The sequence below is a fragment of the Staurois parvus genome, unplaced genomic scaffold (genome assembly GCF_062004578.1).
Source record: "Staurois parvus isolate SC_StPar_1 unplaced genomic scaffold, SC_StPar_1.0 ptg000617l, whole genome shotgun sequence".
Classification (NCBI taxonomy): domain Eukaryota; kingdom Metazoa; phylum Chordata; class Amphibia; order Anura; family Ranidae; genus Staurois; species Staurois parvus.
Window position 1 is genome coordinate 132,740 of NW_028318413.1, and position 27,490 is coordinate 160,229.

General features: G+C 47.6%; 1 protein-coding gene across 1 annotated transcript in view; it reads left to right on the forward strand.

The window, feature by feature from the left end:
- The first annotated feature begins 12,755 nt into the window (after nt 1–12,755).
- Nucleotides 12,756–27,490, forward strand: part of LOC149449488 (tRNA wybutosine-synthesizing protein 4-like) — a 48,980-nt gene continuing 34,245 nt past the window's right edge. The window contains exons 1-2 of the mRNA XM_089693192.1: nt 12,756–12,777; nt 24,915–25,676. Of these exons, the coding sequence (XP_089549318.1) occupies nt 25,659–25,676 (18 nt within the window). The 5' untranslated portion in view covers nt 12,756–12,777; nt 24,915–25,658. The remainder of the gene's footprint in view (nt 12,778–24,914; nt 25,677–27,490) is intronic.

Below are 27,490 nucleotides of genomic sequence, written 5' to 3' on the forward strand. Positions count from 1 at the left end.
TACAATTTGGATGTAATGCGGCAAATCTAACATGCTTATATATATTTTAGATATTGTTCTTTTATGTATTAGGTTGTTGGGTCACGAAAACACTCCTTGTTCAACAAAAATCGATGAGACTGATCGCAATGTTGTGGCGCTCTCCTCTTTCTTAGGACATTTCTGGGGACCTCCAGGGACCCCCCCAGGTGACAGGGCTGCTTTGTAATTACAAACATCAATCCCGACCTTCAATGTTTCCTCTCCTGCGCTTTTCTAATACATTAGTCTTGTCTCGGATGTTATTTTAGGGGTTCATTTTTTTTTTTTTTTCTAGCAATTTTCTGTATTTGTCAGCAGGAGGGACCTAGAGAGTAGAAGAATTTCCCCCTGGCGCCATCTTGTGGTAACATGTAGGTAGATCATCGCCCTTTGGGAAAACATTCCTCTCCCCATCCTGTGGTTAAGTTTGACCATAACATCGCCTATTCAGTCGTATCACTGGCGCCACCCTCTGGACAAATACAAGTATAACATCGCTTATTAAGAAATCATTCAGCTCTCTAGCGCCATCCATTTACCCATGCAGGGTAGGTATGTTTCTATTATAATTCCTGGGGTTGGGCTGTAATAAAAAAAAAAGTTATCCCTTGTAACAGCAGTAGTCTGACAGGTCATCTTTATGGAGGTATCTGGGGTCTATTAGACACCAGACCTGTCCTCTAGTCTTCAATACAATTGATCAAACTCTGATCAGCTGCTTCACTGGCTGGTAAGCAGTCAGTAAACAAAGCCAGACCATCGCTTTCAGCAGCCCCTGAACCCTCCCTAATGTTTTCCTATGTGTCCGTGTACACAGTCGTTTACAGTCCGTTTTTTTTAACGCACTAAACTTGCATTCAGAAGTAGATTTTACCAGCCTTGTAAACGCGGTTAACAGCGTTTAGAAGAGTTTTTTGACTGTCCCATGTCCAGATGCTGTCCGGAGCCTTTTTTCATCATTATTAGAGATGAGCGACGTATTCAAAAATTCGATTCGACTGATTCGGGGGAATTCGTGGAAAAAATTTGATTCGAGTCGAATATATTTGCGGTGAATTTAACTTAAAAAAGGGTGTTTCTAGGCTTCAGAGAGCCTTTATATTAGTGCAGAACACTGTACCTTTAATTTAAATGCCCTTGGAGTCTGCTGGGGAAGAGAAATAATACTGTCACTCAGTATGACATGCAGATGAGTGCCGTCGATCTTAGAATCACCGCACACTTCACTCATTTGGGCAGTCACGGGGCCAAAACCAGAGTGTGGAGCCACAGTGTGGCGGTGGAGGCAGCAGCAATGGGAGGCCATACAGCACCCTATGACAAAATGGAAACCAGCAGGAGTGTGAGGAGACCTCAAAGTGGCACATGGCAGAGTGGGAGCAATGGGAGGCGGTACAGGGACCCATGACACACTGTGGACCCAGCAGCAGCGTGACCAGGCGGTACGGGGGCCCATGGCAGATTTGGGGCCTGGCAGCACCTATGGGAGGCCTGTAATCTGCCAGCAACCTATGACAAAATGGAAACCAGCAGGAGTGTGAGGAGACCTGAAAGTGGCACATGGCAGAGTGTGGCGATGGAGACAGCAGCAATGGGAGGCCGTACAGGGACCCATGACACACTGTGGACCTGGCAGCAGCGTGAGGAGGCGGTACAGGGGCCCATGGCAGATTAGGGGCCTGGCCGCAGCAATGTGAGGCACGTAATCTGCCAGCATCCTATGACAAAATGGAACCCAGCAGCAGTGTGAGGAGACCTGAAAGTGGCACATGGCATGACACACTGTGGACCTGGCAGCAGCATGAGGAGGCGGTACGGGGGCCCATGGAAGATTAGGGGCCTGGCAGCAGCAATGGGAGGCGGTACAGGGACCCATGAGACACTGTGGACCTTGCAGCAGCGTGAGGAGGCGGTAAAGGGGCCCATGGCAGATTAGGGGCCTGGCAGCAGCTATGGGAGGCCCGTAATCTGCCAGCACCCTATGTCAAAAAATTGAACACACCAGCAGTGTGTGAGGAGACCTGAAAGTGGCACATGGCATGAGAGACTCTGGACCTGGCAGCAGCATGAGGAGGCGGTATAGGGGCCCATGGCAGATTAGGGGCCTGGCAGCAGCTATGGGAGGCCCGTAATCTGCCAGCACCCTATGTTAAAAAATTGAACACACCAGCAGTGTGTGAGGAGACCTGAAAGTGGCACATGGCATGAGAGACTCTGGACCTGGCAGCAGCATGAGGAGGCAGTATAGGGGCCCATGGCAGATTAGGGGCCTGGCAGCAGCTGTGGGAGGCCCGTAATCTGCCAGCACCCTATGTCAAAACATTGAACACACCAGCAGTGTGAGGAGACCTGAAAGTGGCACATGTTTGGGGCATGATTCATGGCGGATTTAGTCAGTTGTGTCAGGAACTGGTGGTTTGAAATCCAGACTAATCCACGCCTGATTCATTTTCACAAACGTGAGTCTCTCCACACTTTGGGTAGACAGTCGTGTCCTCCGAGGAGTTACAATACCTCCTGCCGCACTAAACACGCGCTCCGATGCCACGCTACTGGCCGGGCATGACAGCCTTTCAAGGGCAAATTCAGCTAGTTGGGGCCAAAGGTCAAGTTTCGTTGCCCAGTAGTCAAGGGGATTGTCTACCTCGGTTGGCAGGGTGCTGTCCAAGTAGGCCCAAGCCTGTTGTTTGAGCTCCTGCTCCAGGTCCACCTGATGCTGCTGCTGCTGCGGCTGGTTAGTAGTTTCCTCACTGCGCTGGTGAAGAAAGCTACTCATCATCGACTGCAGACTGAGGCAGCCGCTGCTGGTGGAGCTGCCACTGCTCCTACCACCCCACCCCTCCCCTGCTGCCATGGCAGCGGAACGCGAGCGCACAGGGCCCACAGTGTCTGAGGATGGACGTTGGCGCACAAAGGCAGAGACCAACTGACTACATAGGTGGTTTTTATAGTACGTAATTTTGGCCTCCCTCTCAGCAGGTGTGAAAAAGGCCACCATTTTGGAACGGTAGCGAGGGTCCAACAAGGTGGACAGCCAAAAGTCATCCCTCTGTCTGATGGTTATTATTCGGCTGTCGCTACGCAAGCAACCGAGCATGCTATGGGCCATTTGCGCCAAGGAATGCGAGGGACTCCCTGCCTCCATCTCCACAGCATACTGCCACGGTGCGTCTGGGTCCTCTGTCTCCTCCTCCTCCTCCTCCTCTACCAGATGCTCCTGCTCCTCCACTCCTGTCCGCTGAGTGGAAAAACCACCCATTTCACTCAATAATTCCTGAGCACAAATGTCCTCCTCTACCTCCTCCTCTTCTTCCTGTCCTGCCCCCACAGGGGTCATGTGGCGTTGAGATCTGTGCGCCACGTCTACCGCACCCTGACCAGCCATTGTTAACAGCATTTGTTCCAGGACGTGCAACAGAGGAATGACGTCGTTCATCCCATAGTCCTGCCGACTCACGAATAGCGTGGCCTCCTCAAAGGGCCTGAGCAAGCGGCAGGTGTCACGCATGAGCTGCCAATGGCTGACATCGAAGTTACACAGGGGAGTACCTTTATCCGCTTGTAACATCAGGAAATCGGTGATGGCCTTTCGCTGCTCGTAAAGGCGGTCTAACATATGTAGGGTTGAATTCCACCTTGTTGCAACGTCGCAGATCAGGCGATGCTGTGGAATTCCGTTCTGCCGCTGCAGCTCAAGGAGGGTGTTCTTTGCGGTGTAGGAATGGCTGAAATGCATGCAAAGTTTACGTGACATTTTAAGGATGTCTTGCAGTGGGATGGTGGATTTTAGGAACCGCTTGACAACCAGATTGAACACGTGAGCCATGCATGGCGCATGGCACAACCTTCCTTGACGCAGAGCAGACACCATGTTCTTTCCGTTGTCGGTCAACATGGTTCCGATTTTCAGTTTGCGCGGAGACAGCCATCTGTCGATTTCTCTGTTCATTACACTCAGAAGTTCCTCCCCTGTGTGACTATGTTCGCCAAGGCATACCAGGTGCAGCACAGCGTGACACCGTTGCGCCCTGCACATGTGATATGCCGGTCGGGTAATGGGACTTGGCACGGGGGTGGCGGCTGAGGACACGAAGGAAGAAGAGGTGGTAGAGGCGGACATCTTTGCTGGACCAAGGACGTGCAAACGTGGAGGCAAAAGCGGCGTGACCTGTCCAAGTTGCTGGTGCGGCTGTGCCGGCACCACGTTCACCCAGTGGGCCGTAAATGACATGTACTGTCCCTGACCGTAGTTACAGCTCCACACGTCGGCGCTGCCGTGCACTTTGGCAGAGACCGACATGCTCAAAGACTGGCCCACCATCTCTTCTACATGTGAATGCAGGGCTGGCACTGCCTTTTTGCCAAAGAAATGACGGCTTGGCACTCTCCACCGCGGCACAAGCCATCATTTCTCGGAAAGGTGCTGAGTCCACCAGTTGGAAAGGGAGGGACTGCAGCACCAGCAACTTGGACAGGAGGACGTTCAGCTTTTGCACCGTCGGGTGCGTGCTCGCAAACTGTTGTCTCTTGGAAACGGATTCCAAGAAAGACTGCTGACGGAATCCGTGAAGAGGAGTAGCAGGAGAAGGAGCATCTGAACGAGCGGAAGATGCCAACAAGCGACAACTCCCCTCAGCAGAGGCGTTGGAGCCTTGACTGGCTGATAGAGGGCGATTGACGTCGGGTGACGGAGCAAGTAACGGAGCGGGTGATGGAGCGGGGGCTGGGTCAGGCAGAACCGCCGTATCTTTATCACGGTTTTCCCAGGCCACCAAATGGCGACGCTGCATATGCTGACGCAACGCTGTAGTCCCAACATGGGCCCCCTGGCCACGCTTGACTTTCTGGCCACATAGTCGACATACGGCTACGTTTACTTCCTCGGGCGGCTTGACGAAAAATTGCCACACCGCCGAGTAGGAAACTTTGCCCCCGCTACTCCTCACTGGCTGACTGCTACTTCCTCCGTGCACACCTGCACCACTACTGGCCGTGGTGGTAGGCTGCAGTGGAGCTGGTGCTCTACTCCGTGGCCGTTTGGCTCCACTGACACTGCTGCGACCCTGCTGCCTCCTGGGCAACCCACCGACTGTTTCGCTCGCTGCCAAGCTGGCACCCTCTTCTCCTGATGATGTGGAAGAAATTTCCTGATGACGACGAGGCTGCCAAGTGCGATCAACCTCCTCATCATCAAGTACGGTCTCCGCCTCACTACTAGCCCCCTCGGCTGCGTCTGGGTCAGGAGACAGACCTGTCTCTAGACCGGCTACCGAGCCACTCTCCTCGCCAGTACTTCTTCGCCTGGCTGCTGAAGAGGCGGATGTCTCCCCCCGTTCCTGACCGCCCTCTGTTAGCTCTTCCTCACTGTACAGTGGGGCTGAGCCCACAGCATGCGATACTTCGCTTGGTGAGGGAACAGCAAAGGACAGGGGCAGGTAGAGGACACGTGATTTCAGTGGGCTTGCTCCCGGGCCATGCCAACTAACGGTTGTGTCTGACGTACACACCGACCGTTGGCTGTAGGTGTCAGAGGTGACCTGGGAAGAGGAAGACGACCGAGCCAACCAATCAATGACGGCAGGGTTGTCGGTGGAGACACGACCGCTGGATGACACCGGGAGCACTGGCCTCTGGCTGCGACTAGTGCTGCCTCGACCCCTTCCTCTGCTGCCACGTCTGCTCGCTCCTAAAACATTGCCTCCTCTGCCACTCCTCTGCATGTTGTCTGACATACTCTTTAATTCAACGATTCTGTGTCCCTGAGTAACAATTCTGTGTCCCTGAGTAACAATTATGTGTATGTCCCTGAGTAACAATTCTGTGGCCCTGAGTAACAATTCTGTGTCCCTCAGTAACAATTCTGTGGCCCTGAGTAACAATTCTGTGTCCCTCAGTAACAATTATGTGTCCGAGTAACGTTTCTGTGGCCCTAAGTAACGGTTCTGTGTCCCTCAGTAACAATTCTGTGTCTGTCCCTGAGTAACAATTCTGTGGCCCTAAGTAACGTTTCTGTGGCCCTAAGTAACGGTTCTATGGCCCTGAGTAACGTTTCTGTGGCCCTAAGTAACGGTTCTGTGGCCCTCAGTAACAATTCTGTGGCCCTCAGTAACAATTCTGTGTCTGTCCCTGAGTAACAATTCTGTGGCCCTAAGTAACGTTTCTGTGGCCCTAAGTAACGGTTCTGTGGCCCTAAGAAACGGTTCTGTGGCCCTCAGTAACAATTCTGTGTCTGTCCCTGAGTAACAATTCTGTGGCCCTAACTAACGTTTCTGTGGCCCTAAGTAACAGTTCTGTGGCCCTCAGTAACAATTCTGTGTCCCTGAGTAATGTTTCTGTGGCCCTAAGTAACAATTCTGTGGCCCTCAGTAACAATTCTGTGTCTGTCCCTGAGTAACAATTCTGTGGCCCTAACTAACGTTTCTGTGGCCCTAAGTAACAGTTCTGTGGCCCTCAGTAACAATTCTGTGTCCCTGAGTAACGTTTCTGTGGCCCTCAGTAACAATTCTGTGGCCCTCAGTAACAATTCTGTGTCTGTCCCTGAGTAACAATTCTGTGGCCCTAACTAACGTTTCTGTGGCCCTAAGTAACGATTCTGTGGCCCTCAGTAACAATTCTGTGTCTGTCCCTGAGTAACAATTCTGTGGCCCTAACTAACGTTTCTGTGGCCCTAAGTAACAGTTCTGTGGCCCTCAGTAACAATTCTGTGTCCCTGAGTAATGTTTCTGTGGCCCTAAGTAACAATTCTGTGGCCCTCAGTAACAATTCTGTGTCTGTCCCTGAGTAACAATTCTGTGGCCCTAACTAACGTTTCTGTGGCCCTAAGTAACAGTTCTGTGGCCCTCAGTAACAATTCTGTGTCCCTGAGTAACGTTTCTGTGGCCCTCAGTAACAATTCTGTGGCCCTCAGTAACAATTCTGTGTCTGTCCCTGAGTAACAATTCTGTGGCCCTAACTAACGTTTCTGTGGCCCTAAGTAACGATTCTGTGGCCCTCAGTAACAATTCTGTGTCCCTGACTAACGTTTCTCTGTCCCTAAGTAACGTTTCTGTGTCCCTAAGTAACGTTTCTGTGGCCCTAACTCTGTCCCTAATACAGAGAGGTCTGCCTCTCTTGAATGACTGGAGTCAAATGGAGAATTCTAAAATGGCCGCCATTTATAGCTCCACCATTACACAGTGCTGGCTGGCTGGCTGCTGATTGGCTAATGCGATCACATGTCATGAATGAATGCATTATGGGTCAGCGCGCCTTGTCTGCGCGCCTTCCCAGACAACCCCGCTCCGTCGCCGCACATGTCGCCGCCATTTTAGGAAAAATTTTGATTCGCGCATCCAAAGTATGCTAATTTTCCAATATTCGAAACGAATTCCACTTCGCCTACTTCGATTCGCTCATCTCTAATCATTATAAATGCATTATCAAATCAGAAAGTCCCTAACCCTCAAGGGGTGTACAATCTAAGGTCCCTAACTTACATTCATATACAAGGGCCAATTTAGAAAGGATCCAATTAACCTACCAGCATGTCTTTGGGGTTTGGGAGGAAACCGGAGTACCCGGAGAAAACCCACGCAGGCACAGGGAGAACATGCAAACTCCAGGCAGAAGGTGACATGTCTGGGATTCAAACAAATGACCCTAGTACTGCCAGGTGGAAGTGCTAACCATTTAGCCACTGTGCTGCCCCTGAAATTGTTAATTATTTACTATTTGTCAGTGCATTCTGTGCATTTGGGAAGGTCTCCTGAGTTTCTTTTAAAAACGCTTCTAAACGTTGTATGCAAACGTGGCTAAACTGATGTTTTTTAACCTACGTTCTCCAGTCATTTTCCATCATTCAGAAGAGTTTTCCAAACTCCCCGTGTACATGAGCCATAAATCAGAGGATTATTCCTTATTTCAGATAGTGAAAGTTATTTCTATATACCTTCTGGCCCACTCTGCCAAAAACTGGTGGTTCTGGATGCAAAGAATTCATCCTTACATTTTGGCATTTAATGGGACATGTGACCACCTCCTGTTCTAAAAGGACTCCATTGTGTCATGCATCGGTTTAGTGGTGGCCTTTGGATCCTTGGCCCACCTCATCATAATGGGTTGTGTTATACTGTACCTTGAACTAACTGAGGAAATCTCCCACCATTCCTGCTAAACATAAATATTGTAAGCATCAGCATCGTGATCAATATCATGTGACATAAAACATTTAAACTACCACAATTTTATTCTCTAGGGTATCTGTTGGCAGAAAATATATCATGTTTGGGGGGGGTTGTGTAGTCTTCAGGCCTAAAATCATTTTTTAAACATGCAAAAAAATGAAAAAAGTGTCTTGCAGCAAAAAGGTTGAAGAACGACGTATTGTGCTGGATATCCGTGTCCTTTTCGCTTCTGCAGATTTCACTCCGCTGGGCAATCAATCTCTCCTCTTATATGTCCATGAATTTGCCAAAAAAAAATAATCCCAATAGTGTGATGCCATCAAGTAATATGTTATATAAAAGAAATGCAGTCACATGGGACAAATACATAAAAGCACTTCTAAGCTACTGCCACTCAGCCACCAGTGGAATGCAGGCCATAGACGGGTCGAAAACTGGCCGTTTTTAATTTAAAAAAAAAAATATTGGTTGTTTGATCGGCCGGCGTTTCCACCAACGGTAAAAAAAATTGGCTAATTTTTATGTCCCGTCTACGACCGGCATTTAACCCTATAATTACTTCTGTCCCTGCAGAGAGCTCCGCTATTATATTTTACATGAAAAAGTCTTGCAGTTGCAACAATGTATCCATTTGTATCCATTTTGGATACAAATAGATACACTGTCGCAACTGCAAGACTTTCATGTAAAATATAATAGCGGACTGGAATTCTTCTTCTTTTCTTCTTTTTCTTTTTCTTCTTTTTCTAGGTCACGGCTCATGCGCAGATTTTTTACCGGAAAAATGATCGGCCGATTTGCCCATCATTGCTTGGAAGATCGGCCACAAATTTTCCAACTTGACTGACAAAAAAAAGGGCCAAAACCTTGAGAAACGGCTGACCAATTAACCCACTAACGGTGCGAAAATCCGATGAATTTTTTTTTGCCAACAAATCAGCCGATTTTCAACCTGTCTATGGCCTGCATAAGGAAGCCGATTGTAGAGTTTAGAGCCGGCCACTCTCCAAGACTTTGTGTCCCAACACAAGCTCCTAGCAGCAAGGAATGCCCGCAGCCATCTCCGCCCCTATGGGTTTCGTCATTGTGGACTTTGTCAAGGGGATGGCTCAGCGGTGGGTTTAAGCACCATTTATCCTACAGCTCTCAAAAATATTAACCCTTGCAGCAGTAGAATATTGTGAAATTGACGCAACACGGCCCTGGTTCACATATGTGCGGGTGTTACCGCTGTGGATCCGCACAAAAATTTGTGCAGCCGCCTCACCTGCACAGAGGAATGCGGACCCGCGGGTGGGTGCTATTAGTTCTAATGGCACTCCACCTGCACTGGAAAAGGCAACCATATTGGGTACCGAGGTTCCCATGAGAGCTGCGTTGTGTTTTCAGAACAAGTGCAGGGACTTCTTCCCTGCGTGTCACGAGGCACGGGAGTCCATTCAAATGAATGGGCTCTTATGCTCGCGCAAAACGCAGCCCACAAGGATGCATATATGTGAACCGGGGATAAAACACAGGAAGCCCCAGGAATGAACACTTCACCTAAAGCACATTACACCTCTACAATTGGGTCATAAGACAAGCCATCAGCATAGTCTCACATCCATGATTGATCAGTGGTCCCTATACACAATTCAAATGTGTCCATCAATCAAGATGTCAATAACACAAATAATTAAAATTAATGGAAAATTACTGCTTTTCCCCATCTACTGCCCCATCTGAACTGACTCTCCCTACCATCAACTGCCTTCCTTCATACTACCTGTCTCCAGCATCAATTGCCCCCTCTATACTCTCTGTCTTCACCATCAACTGCCTGTCTCCAGCATCAATTGCCCCCTCTGTACTCTCTGTCTTCACCATTAACTGTCTGTCTCCAGCATCAATTGCCCCCTCTGTACTCTGTCCCCTCACCATCAACTGCCTTCCTTTATACTGCCGGTTTCTTTCCTTCATCCAGCACAGCAGACATTGTTGCCCCCAATGTTAGCAGTACAAGGACTATGGTCTCTGGGTGCAGTGTACATGTGGAAAGGGTTCAGGCTCTGTTTAATCTTCCCCCTTTTAGCCCCTCCCACCGGTATGTAAACTCTTGCCACTCCCACTATTTGCTGTATTGTACTGTGCATGCTGCAGACCCTTCATTTATTTACTTTTATTTTCTATCCCACAATATGCCGGGACTTTGATAATCCCAATTATGTCCCATGATGTCACTTTTTAGCTGTAGCCCTGGGGAGATTACACGCTTGTGGGTTATTGAAAATTACATTCAGTGTGTGACTGGGGGGGGGGGGACATTAGAGTGTAAGCTCCTCTGGTACAGAGACTGATGTGACTGTGGGGGAGGGGGCATTAGAGTGTAAGCTCCTCTGGTACAGAGACTGATGTGACTGTGGGGGAGGGGGCATTAGAGTGTAAGCTCCTCTGGTACACAGACTGATGTGACTGTGGGGGAGGGGGCATTAGAGTGTAAGCTCCTCTGGTACACAGACTGATGTGACTGTGGGGGAGGGGGCATTAGAGTGTAAGCTCCTCTGGTACACAGACTGATGTGACTGTGGGGGAGGGGACATTAGAGTGTAAGCTCCTCTGGTACACAGACTGATGTGACTGTGGGGGAGGGGACATTAGAGTGTAAGCTCCTCTGGTACACAGACTGATGTGACTGTGGGGGAGGGGGCTGTCAAGGATCCGTTAAAACGATCCACCCTGTCACGTGTCCACCACATGCCACGCCCACAGCGACTAGCTAACCGTGACGCACGCGTGCGGCCGCGACAGGGTGGTAAAGAGGGGATAATAAAGGAATTTACACTTAAATATCTCAAACCGTATATAAGATCAGCCGTGATACCTTTTCACAGCCTGCACTACCTCTGGCCACCACCAGATGGAGACTCCACTCCAATCCAGCTGGTCCACCACACACTGGCAGATACGATCTTACATACAACCTGGTGCCCTGATTAGAGTTGAGGACCAGCTTAGTAATCACACACCCTTCTAAAGGTCCCTTCAGCTATCCTAGCTTGAACCCTGGTGTTGATAACCCTTCCACTGTCCACACCCCCCCCACACCAGACGCACCACAAAGGTAGCCTGCCACCACCCAACAGTTTATCCGCAGAACGGTCTGTTGAGACACCACACACACACAGATCTCCATCTGGCAGATCTGTTACCTTTGCAATCTGCGTGCAATCTGCCCACTCACAGTGCAGTTGCATACAGACTGGCAATGAGCTTAACCGAGCGTTTTAAAGGCACTAAAATACAATATAATATAACCCAATCTAATCTCTCCGATCTCGTCTCTCCGAAGATATGAGCACGTGCTTAAATACACAGAAGTTCACTAATTAATTTTAAGATTTAATTTCCCAAAGTGGGCAGTGCATAAAATATGTACAAAAGATAAAAGGTTACAGCAAATACAAAAATATAAGAAGACACACAAATGACTAATTACTATAAAATAAAAGGGAATAAAAAGACAGAATAACACTTTACCCTGCGGCTGGAGCAAGCCAGAAACTTAGCAATCCATTGGTCAATCGAACCAGCTCCGTACGGATCACCCTGTCCAAATGTCCGTGCGTTCAATTTATGGCGATTTGGACATGGGCGGGACATTAGTCTTCAGCCAATTGACTCTGGGGGAGGTGGTCCTGACCTGCCCACAAGAGGTACTGTGTATGGACCTGCCCAAGTTCAATTGGGCTGAGACTGGCCTGAACACCAAGTCGGGGATTGGATTTCTGACACCAGCGCATCAGCCCGATCGCAACAGTACCAAACACCATCCGACTGTCGCACCCCCACGTCATCTAATCATTCCATGCATTTCCCTGGCTTCCTCCCCAAGCCACAAATATGATTCTTATATGTAAATGTAGCGTACAGAATGGCCTACAAGAAGGAAGCTTGTTCATATCTCTGCAACTGATATTTTGGCTTTTATAAGAGATTAAACATACTTCTTTGATGTGAATATTACTTATAGAGCTTTCCACATACGGCAGACAGTCTGTCTGCTGTCACTGGCTTTCCCAGAAGGTGATAACCTGATTGACACACAAAAGGTGTCACCTCCAGGAACCTGGCTTTAGACTAATTAATGCTAAATGATGATTGGGTCTGTAAGGCCTATTGAGGAATTGTGTATACATACACATCTGATCCCAGACCATTTGTTTGTACCTTCTATTCATTTCCCTACTGCCCAGGGGCTCAGTGTACATCCTTAATTACCAGACTGTTCCTGCACACACCTCTGCAATGAAAGGGCCTGACATAATCTAATCTACTCACCTGTTATGGCTATGATACCATATTTCCACTCAAATCTGACATGTCCGTTACAATAACTTTTACATGTCCGTTACAGGGGCATTAGAGTGTAAGCTCCTCTGGTACACAGACTGATGTGACTGTGGGGAGTGTCTGACAAAGAAGGGTTAATAGTGCAGCAATATAAATCTTCCCACTAGATGTCGCCATTGTCTGTATCTTGGGCCGGGAACCTTTCTTCTGCAGGAACCAGAAATCAGTGTAGAGTTCCCGGGAGGACGGAGATTGGTGGTGAACGGTAAGTTGTGCCGTGTGTCATGGATATTATTATTATTATTATACAGGATTTATATAGCGCCAACAGTTTGCTCAGCGCTTTACAGAATGAAGGCAGACATTCCAGTTACAATACAATTTGGTACAAGAGGAGACAGAGGTCCCGGCTCGTTAGAGCTTACAATCTAATGGGGGGGATACAAAGCATGAAAGGTAAAATCAGAGATTTATAGCTGTGATAATAAAGCAAGGAGCTGCATGGAGTATGTCTGGAAAGATTACCATCTCCATGCGGCTCCTGCTGGTTTGTCATGCTCTCGGCACCCTTCTCCCTGACATGAGGCTCTATGGCTGTTGGGGACTACAAGTCCCAGCATTCACCATCATGCTCCGGCGGTGTGTGGGGGATGCTGAGACCTGTACCTCTGTTAAATCTGGAGAGCCACACATTTGGGAGAAGGAACTACAACCCCCAGCATGTCCTCTCAGACTGTGCCATGCACTAAGGATGTGGCTTGCATGGAACGCTGAGAGTTGTAGTTCCACTGGGGTGCAGTTTTCCAGGTGTATGGATGGGACAGTGAGGTACAACTGACACTTCTAATTGCTGCTTCCACCAGAATATTATACAGGATTTATATAGCGCCAATGGTTTGCTCAGCACTTTACAATATAACGGCAGACAGTACAGTAACAATACAGTTCAATACAAGAGGGATAGGAGGGCCCTGATCCTCGGAGCTTACAATCTAACAGGGAGGGGCTAGTGGTACAAAAGGTAGTAACTGTGGGGGATGGACTGATAGAAGATAATAGAAGGATAGGCTTCCCTGAAGAGATAGGTTTTCAGAGATTGCGTAAAAGTGAGCAGAGTAGGTGATAAATTGGGGTAGAGAGTTCCAGAGAATGGGGGAAGCTCTGGAGGAGTCCTGGAGACGAGCATGGGAGGAGGAGACAATGGAGCTAGAGAGCAGGAGGTCTTGCAAGGAGCAGAGAGTAGGCTTTGGGTGATATTTGGAGACAAGATTGGTGATGTAATTTGGGGCAGAGTTATAAATGGCTTTATATGTTATTGTTAGTGTTTTGAATTTTATTCATTGGGCAACGGGAAGCCAGTGGAGGGATTGGCAGTGAGGGATGGAGGACACTGAGTGTAGGCCAGTGGAGGGATTGGCAGTGAGGGATGGAGGACACTGAGTGTAGGCCAGTGGAGGGATTGGCAGAGAGGGGTGGAGGACACTGAGTGGAAGCCAGTGGAGGGATTGGCAGAGAGGGGTGGAGGACACTGAATGTGTGCCAGTGGAGGGATTGGCAGAGAGGGGTGGAGAACACTGAATGGGGGCCAGTGGAAGGATTGGCAGAGAGGGGTGGAGGCCAGTGGAGGGATTGGCAGAGAGGGGTGGAGACACTGAGTGGAGTTCAGTGGAGGGATTGGCAGAGAGGGGTGGAGACACTGAGTGGAGGATAGTGGAGGGATTGGCAGAGAGGGGTGGAGACACTGAGTGGAGGATAGTGGAGGGATTGGCAGAGAGGGGTGGAGGACAGTGGAGGGATTGGCAGAGAGGGGTGGAGGACACCGAGTGGAGGGATTGGCAGAGAGGGGTGGAGGACACCGAGTGGAGACCAGTGGCGGGATTGGCAGAGAGGGGTGGAGGCCAGTGGAGGGATTGGCAGAGAGGGGTGGAGACACTGAGTGGAGTTCAGTGGAGGGATTGGCAGAGAGGGGTGGAGACACTGAGTGGAGGATAGTGGAGGGATTGGCAGAGAGGGGTGGAGGACAGTGGAGGGATTGGCAGAGAGGGGTGGAGGACACCGAGTGGAGGGATTGGCAGAGAGGGGTGGAGGACACCGAGTGGAGACCAGTGGCGGGATTGGCAGAGAGGGGTGGAGGACACCGAGTGGAGGTCAGTGGAGGCATTGGCAGAGAGGGATGGAGGACACTGAGTGGAGGCCAGCGGAGGGATTGGCAGAGAGGGGTGGAGGACACTGAGTAGAGGCCAGTGGAGGGATTAGCAGAGAGGGATGGAGGACACTGAGTGGAGGGTTGGGGGAATCTGTGTTCCTATGAGCTTACATTCTGAAATGAAGCATAGACTGCACCCTGGCTGTAGGCAGTGGGGTTGGATGCTACCACTGTGCCTCCCCGGGGCAATAAAGCTCCAGGATTGGACGCTTAACGCCTACTGTGCATGTGGCCATACGTTTACATGGGTCTGTGTGGATTTACGTGAGAGGCGGCTCTTGTCCACTGCATGAAGTACAAAACTAAAAGAGCTTTAAGGAGTCCCTGTGTTTCTTGTCCACCCGCTCACACCCATTTAGCTCCTGGTCCCTTGGTTTAGCTGCAGGTGTCGGAGACCCCTATGGTCGGGGTCAGTGGCTCCTGAGGGGGAGTAGCCCAGGAGACACTGGTAACATGACATGTCCTCCCTTCCCTTTAGTGACCCCGTTAACACTTTAGTGGCTGGGTTTCCTTCTGTAAAAATCAAAGTTTCAGCGTCTGTTGGAGCAGGCCACATCTGGATCCCAGGTATGTTCCTGTGGTTGGGTGGTGGGTCAGGATTGTGTCACATGACGTATTGGGGGACTGTTGGGGGACACGGAAGGCTCGAGGGGGTGATGATGGCATGTAAACGTTTGAGCACAACTGTACATTGTAGTAATTTTCATAAAGAATGCAGAGCTGTTCAGTGTTGGGTCCAGGCACATTGATATCCCAGTGTTCAGTGTTGGGTCCAGGCACATTGATATCCTAGTGTTCATTGGATGGTGGAGAGTTATTTCTCAGGGCCTTATTGGTGAAATCTCTTTAGGACCCAGGAAATCTGAGTTCCCAGGTCTGTACACCTGCTGTGCCCATTATGAGGGGTTCCCACCATCCCTGTGTTGAGTTCTCAAGCCTGTACACCTGCTGTTCCCATTATGAAGGGTTCCCACCATCCCTGTGCTGAGTTCTCAATCCTGTACACCTGCTGTGCCCATTATGAGGGGTTCCCACCATCCATGTGCTGGGTTCTCAGGTCTGTACTAAGTTCCATCTATGCCTAAAAATCACATTGGGATGGACTGATTCTTTAACCACTCCTGGACCATCCAGTTGTGGGAGGGCGTTTATAGATGTCCTCCCAGAACCACGCCCCCCACAAGCCTGCTGGGATATGCATCTGGTGTGCTTTGATTACAATATGATCAGCTGTGATTGATTCTTTACTGCAAACAGACCGACCAGTTATTGGCTGTCCTTTCCTCATGCACTGTCAGTGTGAGGAGAGCCGGTAACTGGCAATTTTGAAAGGAAGCAATGATTATCAGTGAACACGTGTCCTATCAGTGAAGCCTCATCAGCACATGTCTGTGAAGGAGAAAAATGTATTTGTGTGACCGCGCAATTGTCATTCCAAACATGACAGCGCTGAAAGCTGGAAATTGACCTGGCAGGAAGGGGGTGAAAGTGGTCGTACCCATATGGAAGAAAAATATATTTGAAATACTACAATTTTGGTCATATTCAATATATTTCAATAAATATATATGTGTGTGCTGCATGTTGAAATACATTTTTATTAAAATAGATGAAAAAAAAGTAAAAATATACTTCAAATATACTGAATGTCTTTAAAAATACAAATCTACATTTTTGGAATGCATTTACAAATATATGTTAAAATGACTTTTTTATATTTAAAAAAAAAAAAAAATCTGAAGAGTATATTTAAAAATATATATTTTTTAAATATACTCTTCAGATTTTTTTTTAAATATAAAAAAAGTCATTTTAACATATATTTTTACATATATGTGAAAAAAAAATCTGAATATATTTAAAAAATATATATTTGTAAAAATATATATTTTTTGAAATATATTCTTCAGATTTGTTTTAACATATATTTTTACATATATTTGTAAATGCATTCCAAAAACGTAGATTTGTATTTTTAAAGACAGTATATTTGAAATGTATTTTTAAAATATTTTTCTTGTTCAAAATTTTTTATTTTGTACGTAGGGAGGGGTAACATAGATAAAACAAAGTATACAATATACAATACTTATACAGTGAATTTTCTTGGGAATGCAGTATTAACCGTAAACTTCAGAACGGTAACAGGTAAGAACTGGTTAACAATATTAGGCGGGGAATGTGAAGGTGGGAGAAGACGGGGGAAAGGTATGCGACTCCGCAAATGAAGAGAAAAAGGAAAGAGAGGGGAGCTGTAAGAGTAAAGGGGAGGGTACCAGAATAGTTAGGAGTGTTGGTTACGGGGTGAGAAGAGTTTCATCAAAGTTAGAAGGTAGAAAGTGTTCTACAGAGAAAAAACTGATCACCTGCCCAGGTCTATAACTGGCTTTTTAAACAGTGAACATGGGGGGCTGTCACTACGTGAGAAAATTTCCAAATAAGTAAAACTATCCAGTTCAACTTGCCAGCCTACCCCAATCTAATATCGGCTTTTATTGGCAAGGAACAAGGATATGTACATCTTATCAACAAGGGGGATAAGAAAAGCCAGTTCAAACTGTCAGCCAGTTAGCCAACTATCAAAAACCAAATTAACCTGTCTGGAAACATGCGTTTAAAAACAGGGGTTTAGTTAGCACACATTTGCAAATACATACGTAAGCCACAGAGCCGCGTCACGGCACCCTGAGTATCTGTGGTCCTAACTCTACAAGTCTAAAGAGTCCTCACAGTGGAGGCACATGCATTTAAATGGATAGAAACAAGGGCAGATAAACATGAGGGGAGCCCCACCCTTCATTAAAAAGGTTATGGGAGCGCACCTGACACCCAGCCTATTGCACAACGGCAGCTAGGGAGTCCAGTGCACCCACTGAACCTACAAAGCATACAGAGAAAAAACTGATCACCTGCCCAGGTCTATAACTGGCTTTTTAAACAGTGAACATGGGGGGTGTTCTACCCATGGGTCCCAAATCATCCTAAATTTGGGGATAGTATTCAAGATTGTGGCTTCTACTTTAGCACGGATCATCGCCTGGGTTACTTTGTTTCGGACCGCGGTAATGTTAAGCGACGTAGACTTCCACGATTTGGCAATGACCTGTTTGGCAGCTGTAGTAACCTGTAATAGAAGCTTAAATTGTAGCTTTGTGACTTCGGGTGGTCGAAGGTTAAGCAACGCTGTTAGCGGGTTAGGATGGAGGTGTTTCGTACTTAATAAGGAGAGCATTTTGAATATTTCCGTCCAGAAGATCCTGGCGGTTGGGCACTCCCACCATGTATGGAAGAAAGTGCCCGGGTCTACGCAACCTCTGAAGCATGCAGAAGAATAGTTAGGGGTATATTTAGCTATTCTCGCTGGTACTAAGTACCAACGGGTTAAGACTTTGTAGTTGGTCTCCAAAGCCACAATATTCTGCGACGACCCCTTGGTGGTAGACCAAATACGGTCCTAATCTGAGGGATCAATTTTGTGGCCCAGGTCCAAATCCCATTTCCGCACGTAAGAAGGTAGGGAAGCTTCGGACGGGGTTGTAAGGAGAGAGTACAGGTATGAAATGAGGCCACGTCTGTGAGGGTCTTTACTACAAGTTCGTTCAAAGGAGGACATGGCTTGTGTCGGGTTAGCAACCATTGCGTAAGGGGCGTAGAAATGTTTCAATTGCAAGTAGCGGAATATTTCTGAAGGCGGAAGTGCATGAGTTTCACGTAATGAGTCAAAGGACCGGAGTTTATTCCTGAGCATGAAGTGATGAGCTTGGGTGAGATCCGCCATAAGCCAGCGGTTAAAGGAGTGCGGGGAGGGCCAAGCCGGAGGAAAGGCAGGGTTTCGGATATAGGAGAGGAGAGGATTATGTGGTGACTGTAGATGATACCGGGATTTCAGCTTATCCCAGAGATGCAAAAAATGTAAGGTGATAGGGTTAGTAAGCAGACGGCGATCTATAGGTCTCAGCCAGAGAAGATTAGCTATGGATAAGGGATCACAATCAATCGATTCCAGGAAAACCCATTGTGGAGTTTTGTAAGTTGCATGATATTTCGGCAGTTGTGCTATATGGGCCGCCTGGTAATATTTGCTGATGTCTGGGAGACCAAGACCGCCATTAGACTTGGGAAGAAAGAGGGTAGAGCGAGGGACACGTGGACGGGTCCCACCCCAGACAAAGGAGAAAATGCGGCACTGTAAGGTGTGCAGATAATGGGCGGGCACTGGAATTGGAAGAACTCTAAACAGGTATAAGATTTTGGGGAGGATGGACATTTTCACGACTGCTATTCTGCCTAACCATGCCAGTGGGAGGGAGGACCATTTGGACATGAGTGTAGTAAGTTGAGCTAAGATTGGGATGTAGTTGGCGGCATAAAGATCGGAAACGTTCGGGGTAAGTTTTATACCTAAGAAGGGGATGGATCCTTGTGACCATGAGAGCGGGAGGATCTGTTTTAGTTGGGTCAGATCATCGGGGGATAATGAAATATTACGGGCCAGTGACTTCCGGGGATTTATAAGGAGGCCCGAAAGAGAACCAAACCTTTCGAGCAGGCGGAGAAGAGTAGGAGCAGAGGTCAAGGGGGAGGTTAGAAAAAGTAGCACATCATCCGCGAATAAACATAGTTTGTGGCAGGTACCCCCGATCTCAATACCACGGACATCCGGACTGGCCCTTATCAGAAGCGCCAGTGGCTCTATAGCTAACGCGAATAGTAGGGGGGACAGTGGGCAACCCTGTCTAGTGCCTCGTGATATGGGAAACCTGGCTGACCGATGCCCTAAGTATTTGATTCTGGCCGAAGGTTCTTGATAGAGAGAATATCCATGTTAGGAAATGGGGACCAAATCCCCAGCGGTGCAGGATATACAGTAAATATGGCCAGGAGACTGTGTCGAAGGCCTTGCGAATGTCTAGAGACAGAAAACAAGCAGGAATCTTGTGAGTCTTAGCTATGTGAGCGAGAAGGGTTGCTCGACGGACATTGTCACCAGCCTGTCGAGTCGGTATAAAGCCTACCTGGTCATTGTGGATTAGGGACCCAATACATGTGTTAAGTCGAGTCGATAAAATTTTTGCTAACAGTTTGATGTCTATGTTAAGAAGAGATATTGGCCTGAAGTTGGACCACTGCGTGTCGTCTGTATGTGGTTTGGGGATCATCGAGATGGTAGCCTGCAACGTTTCAGAGTTAAAGGTATGACCGGTCAGGATTGCATTAAACACGTCAGTGAGGAGAGGTGTGAGAAGGTGAGCGAACCTTTGGTAGTAGGTGGCGGAGAAACCGTCAGGGCCTGGACGCTTACGAGGCTTTAGTAGTTTGATAGCATTTAAAGTTTCAGCTGTGGTAATAGGTCGCTCCAGCGCATTTAAGTGATTGTCGGAGAGTTTCGGGAACGAGAGGGAGGTGAAAAGGGCGTCAGCCTGAGAGGAGTCAAAGGGTGTTGAAGTAGAGTACAGCCGTGAAAGATGCTTATGGAAGATATGCAGGATCCGTTCTGGATTACTCGTAAGATGATCAGATGAGGTACGCAAACGGATAGGTTTAATAATCTGGTCTAGCCTACGGAGGGAAAGAGCTAGGAAGGTGCCAGGTTTGTTGGCTTTTGTATAAAATTTGTGTCGGGACCTACGGAGGGAGAGTTCAGCTTGGTCAGTGAGGAGGAGATCGAGGGCCAGTCTGGCTTGCTCCAAACTCTTGCGATTGGCAGCGGAGGGGGTGGCTTGAAAGGCTCGGTGTGATTGGTCGTAAGTTTGTTCAAGAAGCAGGCGTTTTTGTCTCCTCTCCCTGTTTAGGAAGTACGTTTTACTGATGCATAGTCCGAAGTACAGGTTTGTGGGCTTTCCAAAGAAGGAGAGGGGAGGTCACTGAGCTTTGGTTAAAGGACAGGTATTTTTTAAGCGCTGTTTCTATTTCAGAACAGAGTGACGGGTTCGATAGAAGGCTCTCGTTAATGGTCCAGGAGGGGTCCGGAGAGGAAGGAGCTAGAGAAGCAATGGATATAGTTACCGCGCAGTGGTCCGACCAAGAGATTGGTAGGATGTCAGAGTTCAGCACTCGAGGGGAGGAACTTGCAGTCATGAAGATATGATCAATTCTAGAGAAGGTCTTATGGGGGTGGGAATAAAAGGTGTATTGACGTTTCGCTGGGTTAAGTTCCCTCCACGTGTCTATCAAGGAATATTGTTGTAGGGCGGATAGAAATGAATGTTTAGATGGGAGCGGAGGGGGGGGGTTGAGGAGATTTGTCAAGGAAGGGATATAACGTACAATTTGAATCCCCGCCAACTATTAAGGTGCCTCGCTTATGGAAGTCAATGACCGATCGTAGATGGGAGAGAAATGGCAACGGACCCTGGTTCGGGGCATAATATGTGGCGATTGTGACCTCAAAGTCTAATAGTAGTCCAATAAGGATGAGATGACGACCTTCAGGGTCTTTAATTTCAGTGGACAATTTAAAAGGCGTTGTTCGGTGAAAAGCTATGAGGACCCCCCTACGCCTGACATCTGCAGAGGCTGTGTAGACCTGTGGGTAGCAAAGACCAAAGAATTTGGGAGTGGAAGCGGGAGTAAAGTGCGTCTCTTGGAGACAAACTACATGGGCTTTATTCAAGGCAAATGAGCGAAAAGCTTTAGTACGCTTCTGCGGGATATTAAGACCCTGAGCATTCAGGGTGAGAATGTTTAGGGAACCCATGGTAGAAACAAGCCTCGAGGGGGGTTATAGAATGGTACCAAAGAAGAGAATATTAAGAGCGCAAGATAGGAGGATACTGAACGTGAGTAGAAAGGAGGTGAAAACGCGGAGTCACTGAGGGGAGGGGGGAGGGGGAATAGATTAGGGAAAGATAACATAGGATGAAGGTAGGGGGCCTGAACTGGGCCTAGATGTGGTCCCCAGGTGCACTCTAAGGCAGGTGGACCGGGGAGCAGGTAGAGCCCGAGTGGCGTCAAAAACGTGACACCAGGGGAGCTAAGGGCGAGTGCGCAGGTACGCGGGCTGCAGGGAAGACCGTACATATACATATTGCAATGGTGCAAACCTGTAGGAGAAGGGACGTGAAGAGTAAGGCATAAAAATTAAAACATAAAGGAGGGGTTCGGGAGTTTCCAGGGTCAAGCGGCCACGGTTGTCCTACGAGAAAAAAAAAAAGAAAAAAAAGGAGGTCAACAGAAATACTGGACCAAAGACTTCTGTGCCGTCGGACCCAGAAACCCCAAACAAACATGGTAGCAACATAATCAGAACAAGATTGTGTCAGACAAAATAGTACCAATAAGTAGGGTAGAAAGCACTGTGAACTTTTAAATCGGTAGGAGAAAAGAGGAATCGAAAGAGGCAATAGGTTAGAAATTTGAGCCCTGGGGGCTTAAGGAAGGATAGAAGTTCGTAGCGTCTATCATCAGGTGTTGAGGGAGATGAGTAGAAACATCAAGTATCAGATCCGGAGGTAGCAAGAGTTCACTACGGTGGATGTAGATTTGAAAGCAAGCAATGGAGATCTAGATTCAATCCATGGAGTCTTGCGGAGATGGGGCGGGCGAGGAGAAGCGTCCACGCTTGTGGGCGTTGAGTTGACCATTGGGGATACGCGACGGCTGAGTCTTTTGGGGAGAGCATGAAGCAGATCGTCGTCTTGAGGTATCCAATGGCGTCATGGGGGGATGTAGTTGAAGACTCTGTAATGTTTCCTGCAGTTCCTCAGTGGACTTGCAGGTGTGGTCACGAGCCTGGTAACGAAAACGCACTGCGAAGGGAAAGCACCATTTGTAGGGTATATTCAGCTGTTGAAGTGCCTGAAGATGTGGTTTCATGGCTCTCCGTTTGGCGATGGTGCTGGGGCAGAGATCTTGATAGAGCTGGTAGGAGTGGCCCTGGAACGTGAGGGAGTCAGCGTTGCGGGCTGCTTGCAGGAGTTGCTCTTTTGTGCGAAAATAGTGCATCTTAGCAATGATGTGACGTGGTGTCCCGTCAGTGCGCTTTGGGGTTAGGGCCCTGTGGACCCTATCCATTTCCAATTGCTCGATGGGTATAGCGGGAGCGAGTTCCTGAACAATACGGTAACCGTGGATTGGACATCTATGACCGACTCGGGGAGGCCACAAATTCGTATATTGGAGCTCCTGGCCCGGTTCTCAAAATCCTCAAGACGCGACTGCAGCATCAAATTTTCGTCATGCAGTAGGTCAAGTTCTTCTCCGAGCGTTTGATGTGAGGTGTCAAGGTCATCTACCCTTTGCTGCAAGTCAGCAGTGCGTTGTCCTATCTCACGGATCTCGCTGGATAGCCTTTCAGTAATGCGGTCAGACGTCTGCTTCAGGGCCCTATGTAGCATCTTTTCAAAACAGGCCAGCAGGTCAGGGGTCGCGAGGTCAGGAGTGGAGGCGTGCATGGAGGTCTCCGTGTCCGGGTCTGACTCACCCTCAGACCTCAGGGATGGCTCGGCTGCTCCTCACTTAGGGCTGCATATTGGGACACTGCAGCTGGTGCAGGCTTGCTGCTGCGTTGTGAAGCGGCGGCCATTTTGGTGAAGGCACGAGCCAGCACCTCCTTAATTGGCTTCCCCGACGGCGAGGCTTGATGTTTTATTGTCCCCCTGACCATGGTAATGTGTGGCAGGGGGGTTCACAGAGCGGCTGCGGCTGATTGTGCCGCGGTACGAGCCAGGATCGCGGGCTGAGACAGCTGTCTTCCCTGCGGTGCGGGGAGAGCCTCAGGGAGACATGTCCGTCACCGCCGGCTGCGCATGCTCACTCTTTAAAATATTTTTCATATATTTTGTAATAAAAACGCATTTCAACATGCAGTGTATATGTCTATTGAAATATATTGGATATGGCCAAAATTGTAGTATTTCAAATATATGGCAATATTATTTGAAGAAAAATATATTTGAAATAGATTTTAAAAATATTCTTCCCACTCTTCTTTAAACTCTTCTTTAACCGCCTCCCGTCCACCGTATAAGGAAATGACAGACGGGCGGGAGCTTTTTAGTACTGTAAGGACGTCACATGAGTAGTCTTGTTAGAAAAATTCCATGTTCCAGGACTCCTATCTCCTGGCTGCATCACTCACTGATCCACTCACCCGGAACAGTCATGCAAAAAGTCTGAAAAGTGTGAACGTTTTTCCAGATTACTTCATCCTTGAGTGGTAAAGCCAACATTATGATAAAGTATGTAGATGTGTATATACACCACACTGCCAAAATGTGAATCAAAATTATTTAACAATTTGCCACATGTGAAAATGCAAAATTCGAAAACAAATAAAGAACAAAAAATATATATATATACATGTAAGTAAATGGAAAACAAAAGAAATTACAAATAAAGTCTGATGTGTCCGTAAGTCCCATTGAAATAATAGTTCCTTGAAAGCCAAAGGATAGGTGTGCTGGTGCCATTAGTAACAGGAAAAACAGGAGACCACTTCCAGGTGACCCCAGAAGGAGGAGACCACTTCCAGGTGACCCCAGAAGGAGGAGACCACTTCCAGGTGACCCCAGAAGGAGGAGACCACTTCCAGGTGACCCCACATGGATTTACAGTTTTTTTTAGGTGGCTGTGTATTGCATGGAAATAAATCTCATTCCTGGTAAATGTGTATGGTCAAGTTGGTGACAAGATGCACCGTGGGTCCAACCAAATAAAGCACAGTGAGACCTGTCTAGTAATAGAAGGTCCATCCATTGCGGTGAGGTCAAATCCATGTGGGGTCACCTGGAAGTGGTCTCCTGTTTTTTCTGTTACTAATGGCACCAGAACCTGTTCACTTCACTTCTCTTTTGGCTTTCAAGCAACTATTAGAATAGGACTTACTGATACATTAGACATTATTTTTGTTTTCTTGTGTTGTCCATTGATATCATTTTTTTTCTATTTTTTTTTTTTTTTCCCATTTTCACTTGTGGCAAATTAAGTCATTTTGATTGACATGTTTGGCAGCACAGTCTATATACACATGTACAGGGCTCACTATTGGGGAAGTTAGACGCATTTAGAAGACTGCAGCAGCCATAATCACTCTCATCTGTGTTTTTCTTTATTTTTGGTTTCTTTTTTTTTTTGCTTTTTTTATGGTTTTGCCTGTGGTGCAGAGTTTTTTATTGTTGTTTATTATGATATAGAGGTTTGTTCCACATGATGTTGGTTGTGTCTTCACTCATCTGTGTCTTGTCTTCTCTCTCCAGAGATCGGGCACACAGACCCTATTCCCAGAGCACAGCGGGATTACTGCAACCATCCCCAACTGCAGCGGATACAGGGATTCCATCTCTAGGAATTGGGCACACTGGCACTATACCCAGTGATTGAAGCACAGAGGAAACGGTGATACTGCATACACAGTGATACTGCCCTCTGGGACTGGTCACATTGTCACTATACCCAGTGACTGGAGTGCAACAGGCAAAGTATTATCTACAGGGACTGGTCACATTGCCACTATACCAAGTGATTGCAGCACAGAGGAAACGGAGATACTGCCCAATGGGACTGGTAACACTGGCACTATACCCAGTTATTGAAGCACAGAGGAAACAGTGATACTGCCCACTGGGACTGGTTTACATTGACACTATACCCAGTGATTGGAGTGCAGTAGGCAAAGTATTATCTGCAAGGACTGGTCACATTGGCATTATACCCAGCGATCAGAGTACAGCTGGCAGTGATACTACCTTCAGGGACCGGGCACACTGCCACTATACCCAGAGAACAGAGCGCGCACAGTGATACTATTTGCAGGGAGCTGACACACTGCCACTATATCCAGGAATCAGAGTTCAGCAGGCAGTTTTCTTTCCTCCAGGGAGCGGACACGCTGCCAATATACCCAGGGATTGGCGTACAGCAGGAACACTGATACTACCTCCACCGACTAGGCAAGCTGGCACTATCCCCAGGGACTGGAGTGTAATCAGCACACTGGAAGGATGAAGAGTGATGTGTGTGTATGTTGCCCCTTATTGCATATCAGAGATTAGATGATTCAAAGATGGAGGGTGATGGAGATGTTGGGGATGAAATCTGACTAAATCACGGATAGGTGGAATGATCATAAATGTGTCACGTTGGAATTATTTGCCATCTGTGTGATAACCACCAATGGCATCAATAGGGCTTCTTCATATGGGTTTCAGTTGTCACAAGACTGGTGTGTACAGCAGACGTGTGTCTGAATTTCATTTTGCAACAAACTGAACCAAAGTGTTCATCATTTGGAGGTTTGGATGTATTTGAATTTCCAAATTACAGTAGTAACATATTTAAACAAATCCGAAATAAAGCAAACATTCATCTGAAATTCAAATTGAATTTGAATCGAATTCTAAAACAAATTTGAAATAGAAACATACTGCTGATTTTCTTCAAATACCATGTGTATTGGTGTTAGAATATAGCCATCTTCTAAAATTCACGTTTTGAAAAGAACAGAATAAAACAGAAAAGCATAGAAAATAAAGGAATAAAATAATAGAAAAGATATATATATATAATCTCACAGAGGTGGGTACACCCCTCACATTTTTGTAAATATTTGATTCTATCTTTTCATGTGACAACACTGAAGAAATGACACTTTGCTACAATGTGACGTAGTCAGTGTACAGCTTTTATAACATGTAAATTTGCTGTCCCCTCAAAATAACTCAACACACCGCCATTAATGTTTAAACTGATGGCAACAAAAGTGAGTCCACCCCTAAGTGACAAGGTCCAAATTGGGCCCAAAGTGCCAATATTTTGTGTGGCCACCATTATTATCCAGCACTGCCTTAACCCTCTTGGGCATGGAGTTCGCCAGAGATTCACAGGTTGCCACTGGAGTCCTCTTCCACTCCTCCATGACCACATCACGGAGCTGTTGGATGTTAGAGACCTTGCGCTCCTCCATCTTTCATTTGAGGATGTCCCACAAATGCTCAGTAGAGTTTAGGTCTGGAGACATGCTTGGCCAGTCCATCACCTTTACCCTCAGCTTCTTTAGCAAGGCAGTGGTGGTCTTGGAGGTGTGTTTGGGGTCGTTATCATGTTGGAATACTGCCCTGCAGCCCAGTTTCTGAAGGGAGGGGATCATGCTCTGCTTCAGTATGTCACAGTACGTGTTGGCATTCATGGTTCCCTCAATGAACTGTAGATCCCCAGTGCCGGCAGCACTCATGCAGCCCCAGACCATGACACTCCCACCACCATGCTTGACTATAGGCAAGACACACTTGTCTTTGTAATCCTCACCTGGTTGCCGCCACACACGCCTGACACCATCTGAACCAAATCAGTATATCTTGGTGTCATCAGACCACAGGACATGGTTCCAGTAATCCATGTCCTTAGTCTGCTTGTCATCAGCAAATTGTTTGCGGCTTTCTTGTGCATCATCTTTAGAAGAGGCTTCCTTCTGGGACAACAGCCATGCAGACCAATTTGATGCAGTGTGCGGCGTATGGTCTGAGCACTGACAGGCTGACCCCCCACCCCTTCAACCTCTGCAGCAATGCTGGCAGCACTCATACGTCTATTTCCCAATGACAACCTCTGGATATGATGCTGAGCACATGCACTCAACTTCTTTGGTGGACCATGGCGAGGCCTGTTCTGAGTGGAACCTGTCCTGTTAAACCGCTGTATGGTCCTGGTCACCGTGCTGCAGCTCAGTTTCAGGGTCTTGGCAATCTTCTTATAGCCTAGGCCATCTTTATATAGAGCAAAAAATGTTTTGTTTTGTTTTGTTTTTTTCAGATCCTCAGAGAGTTCTTTGCCATGA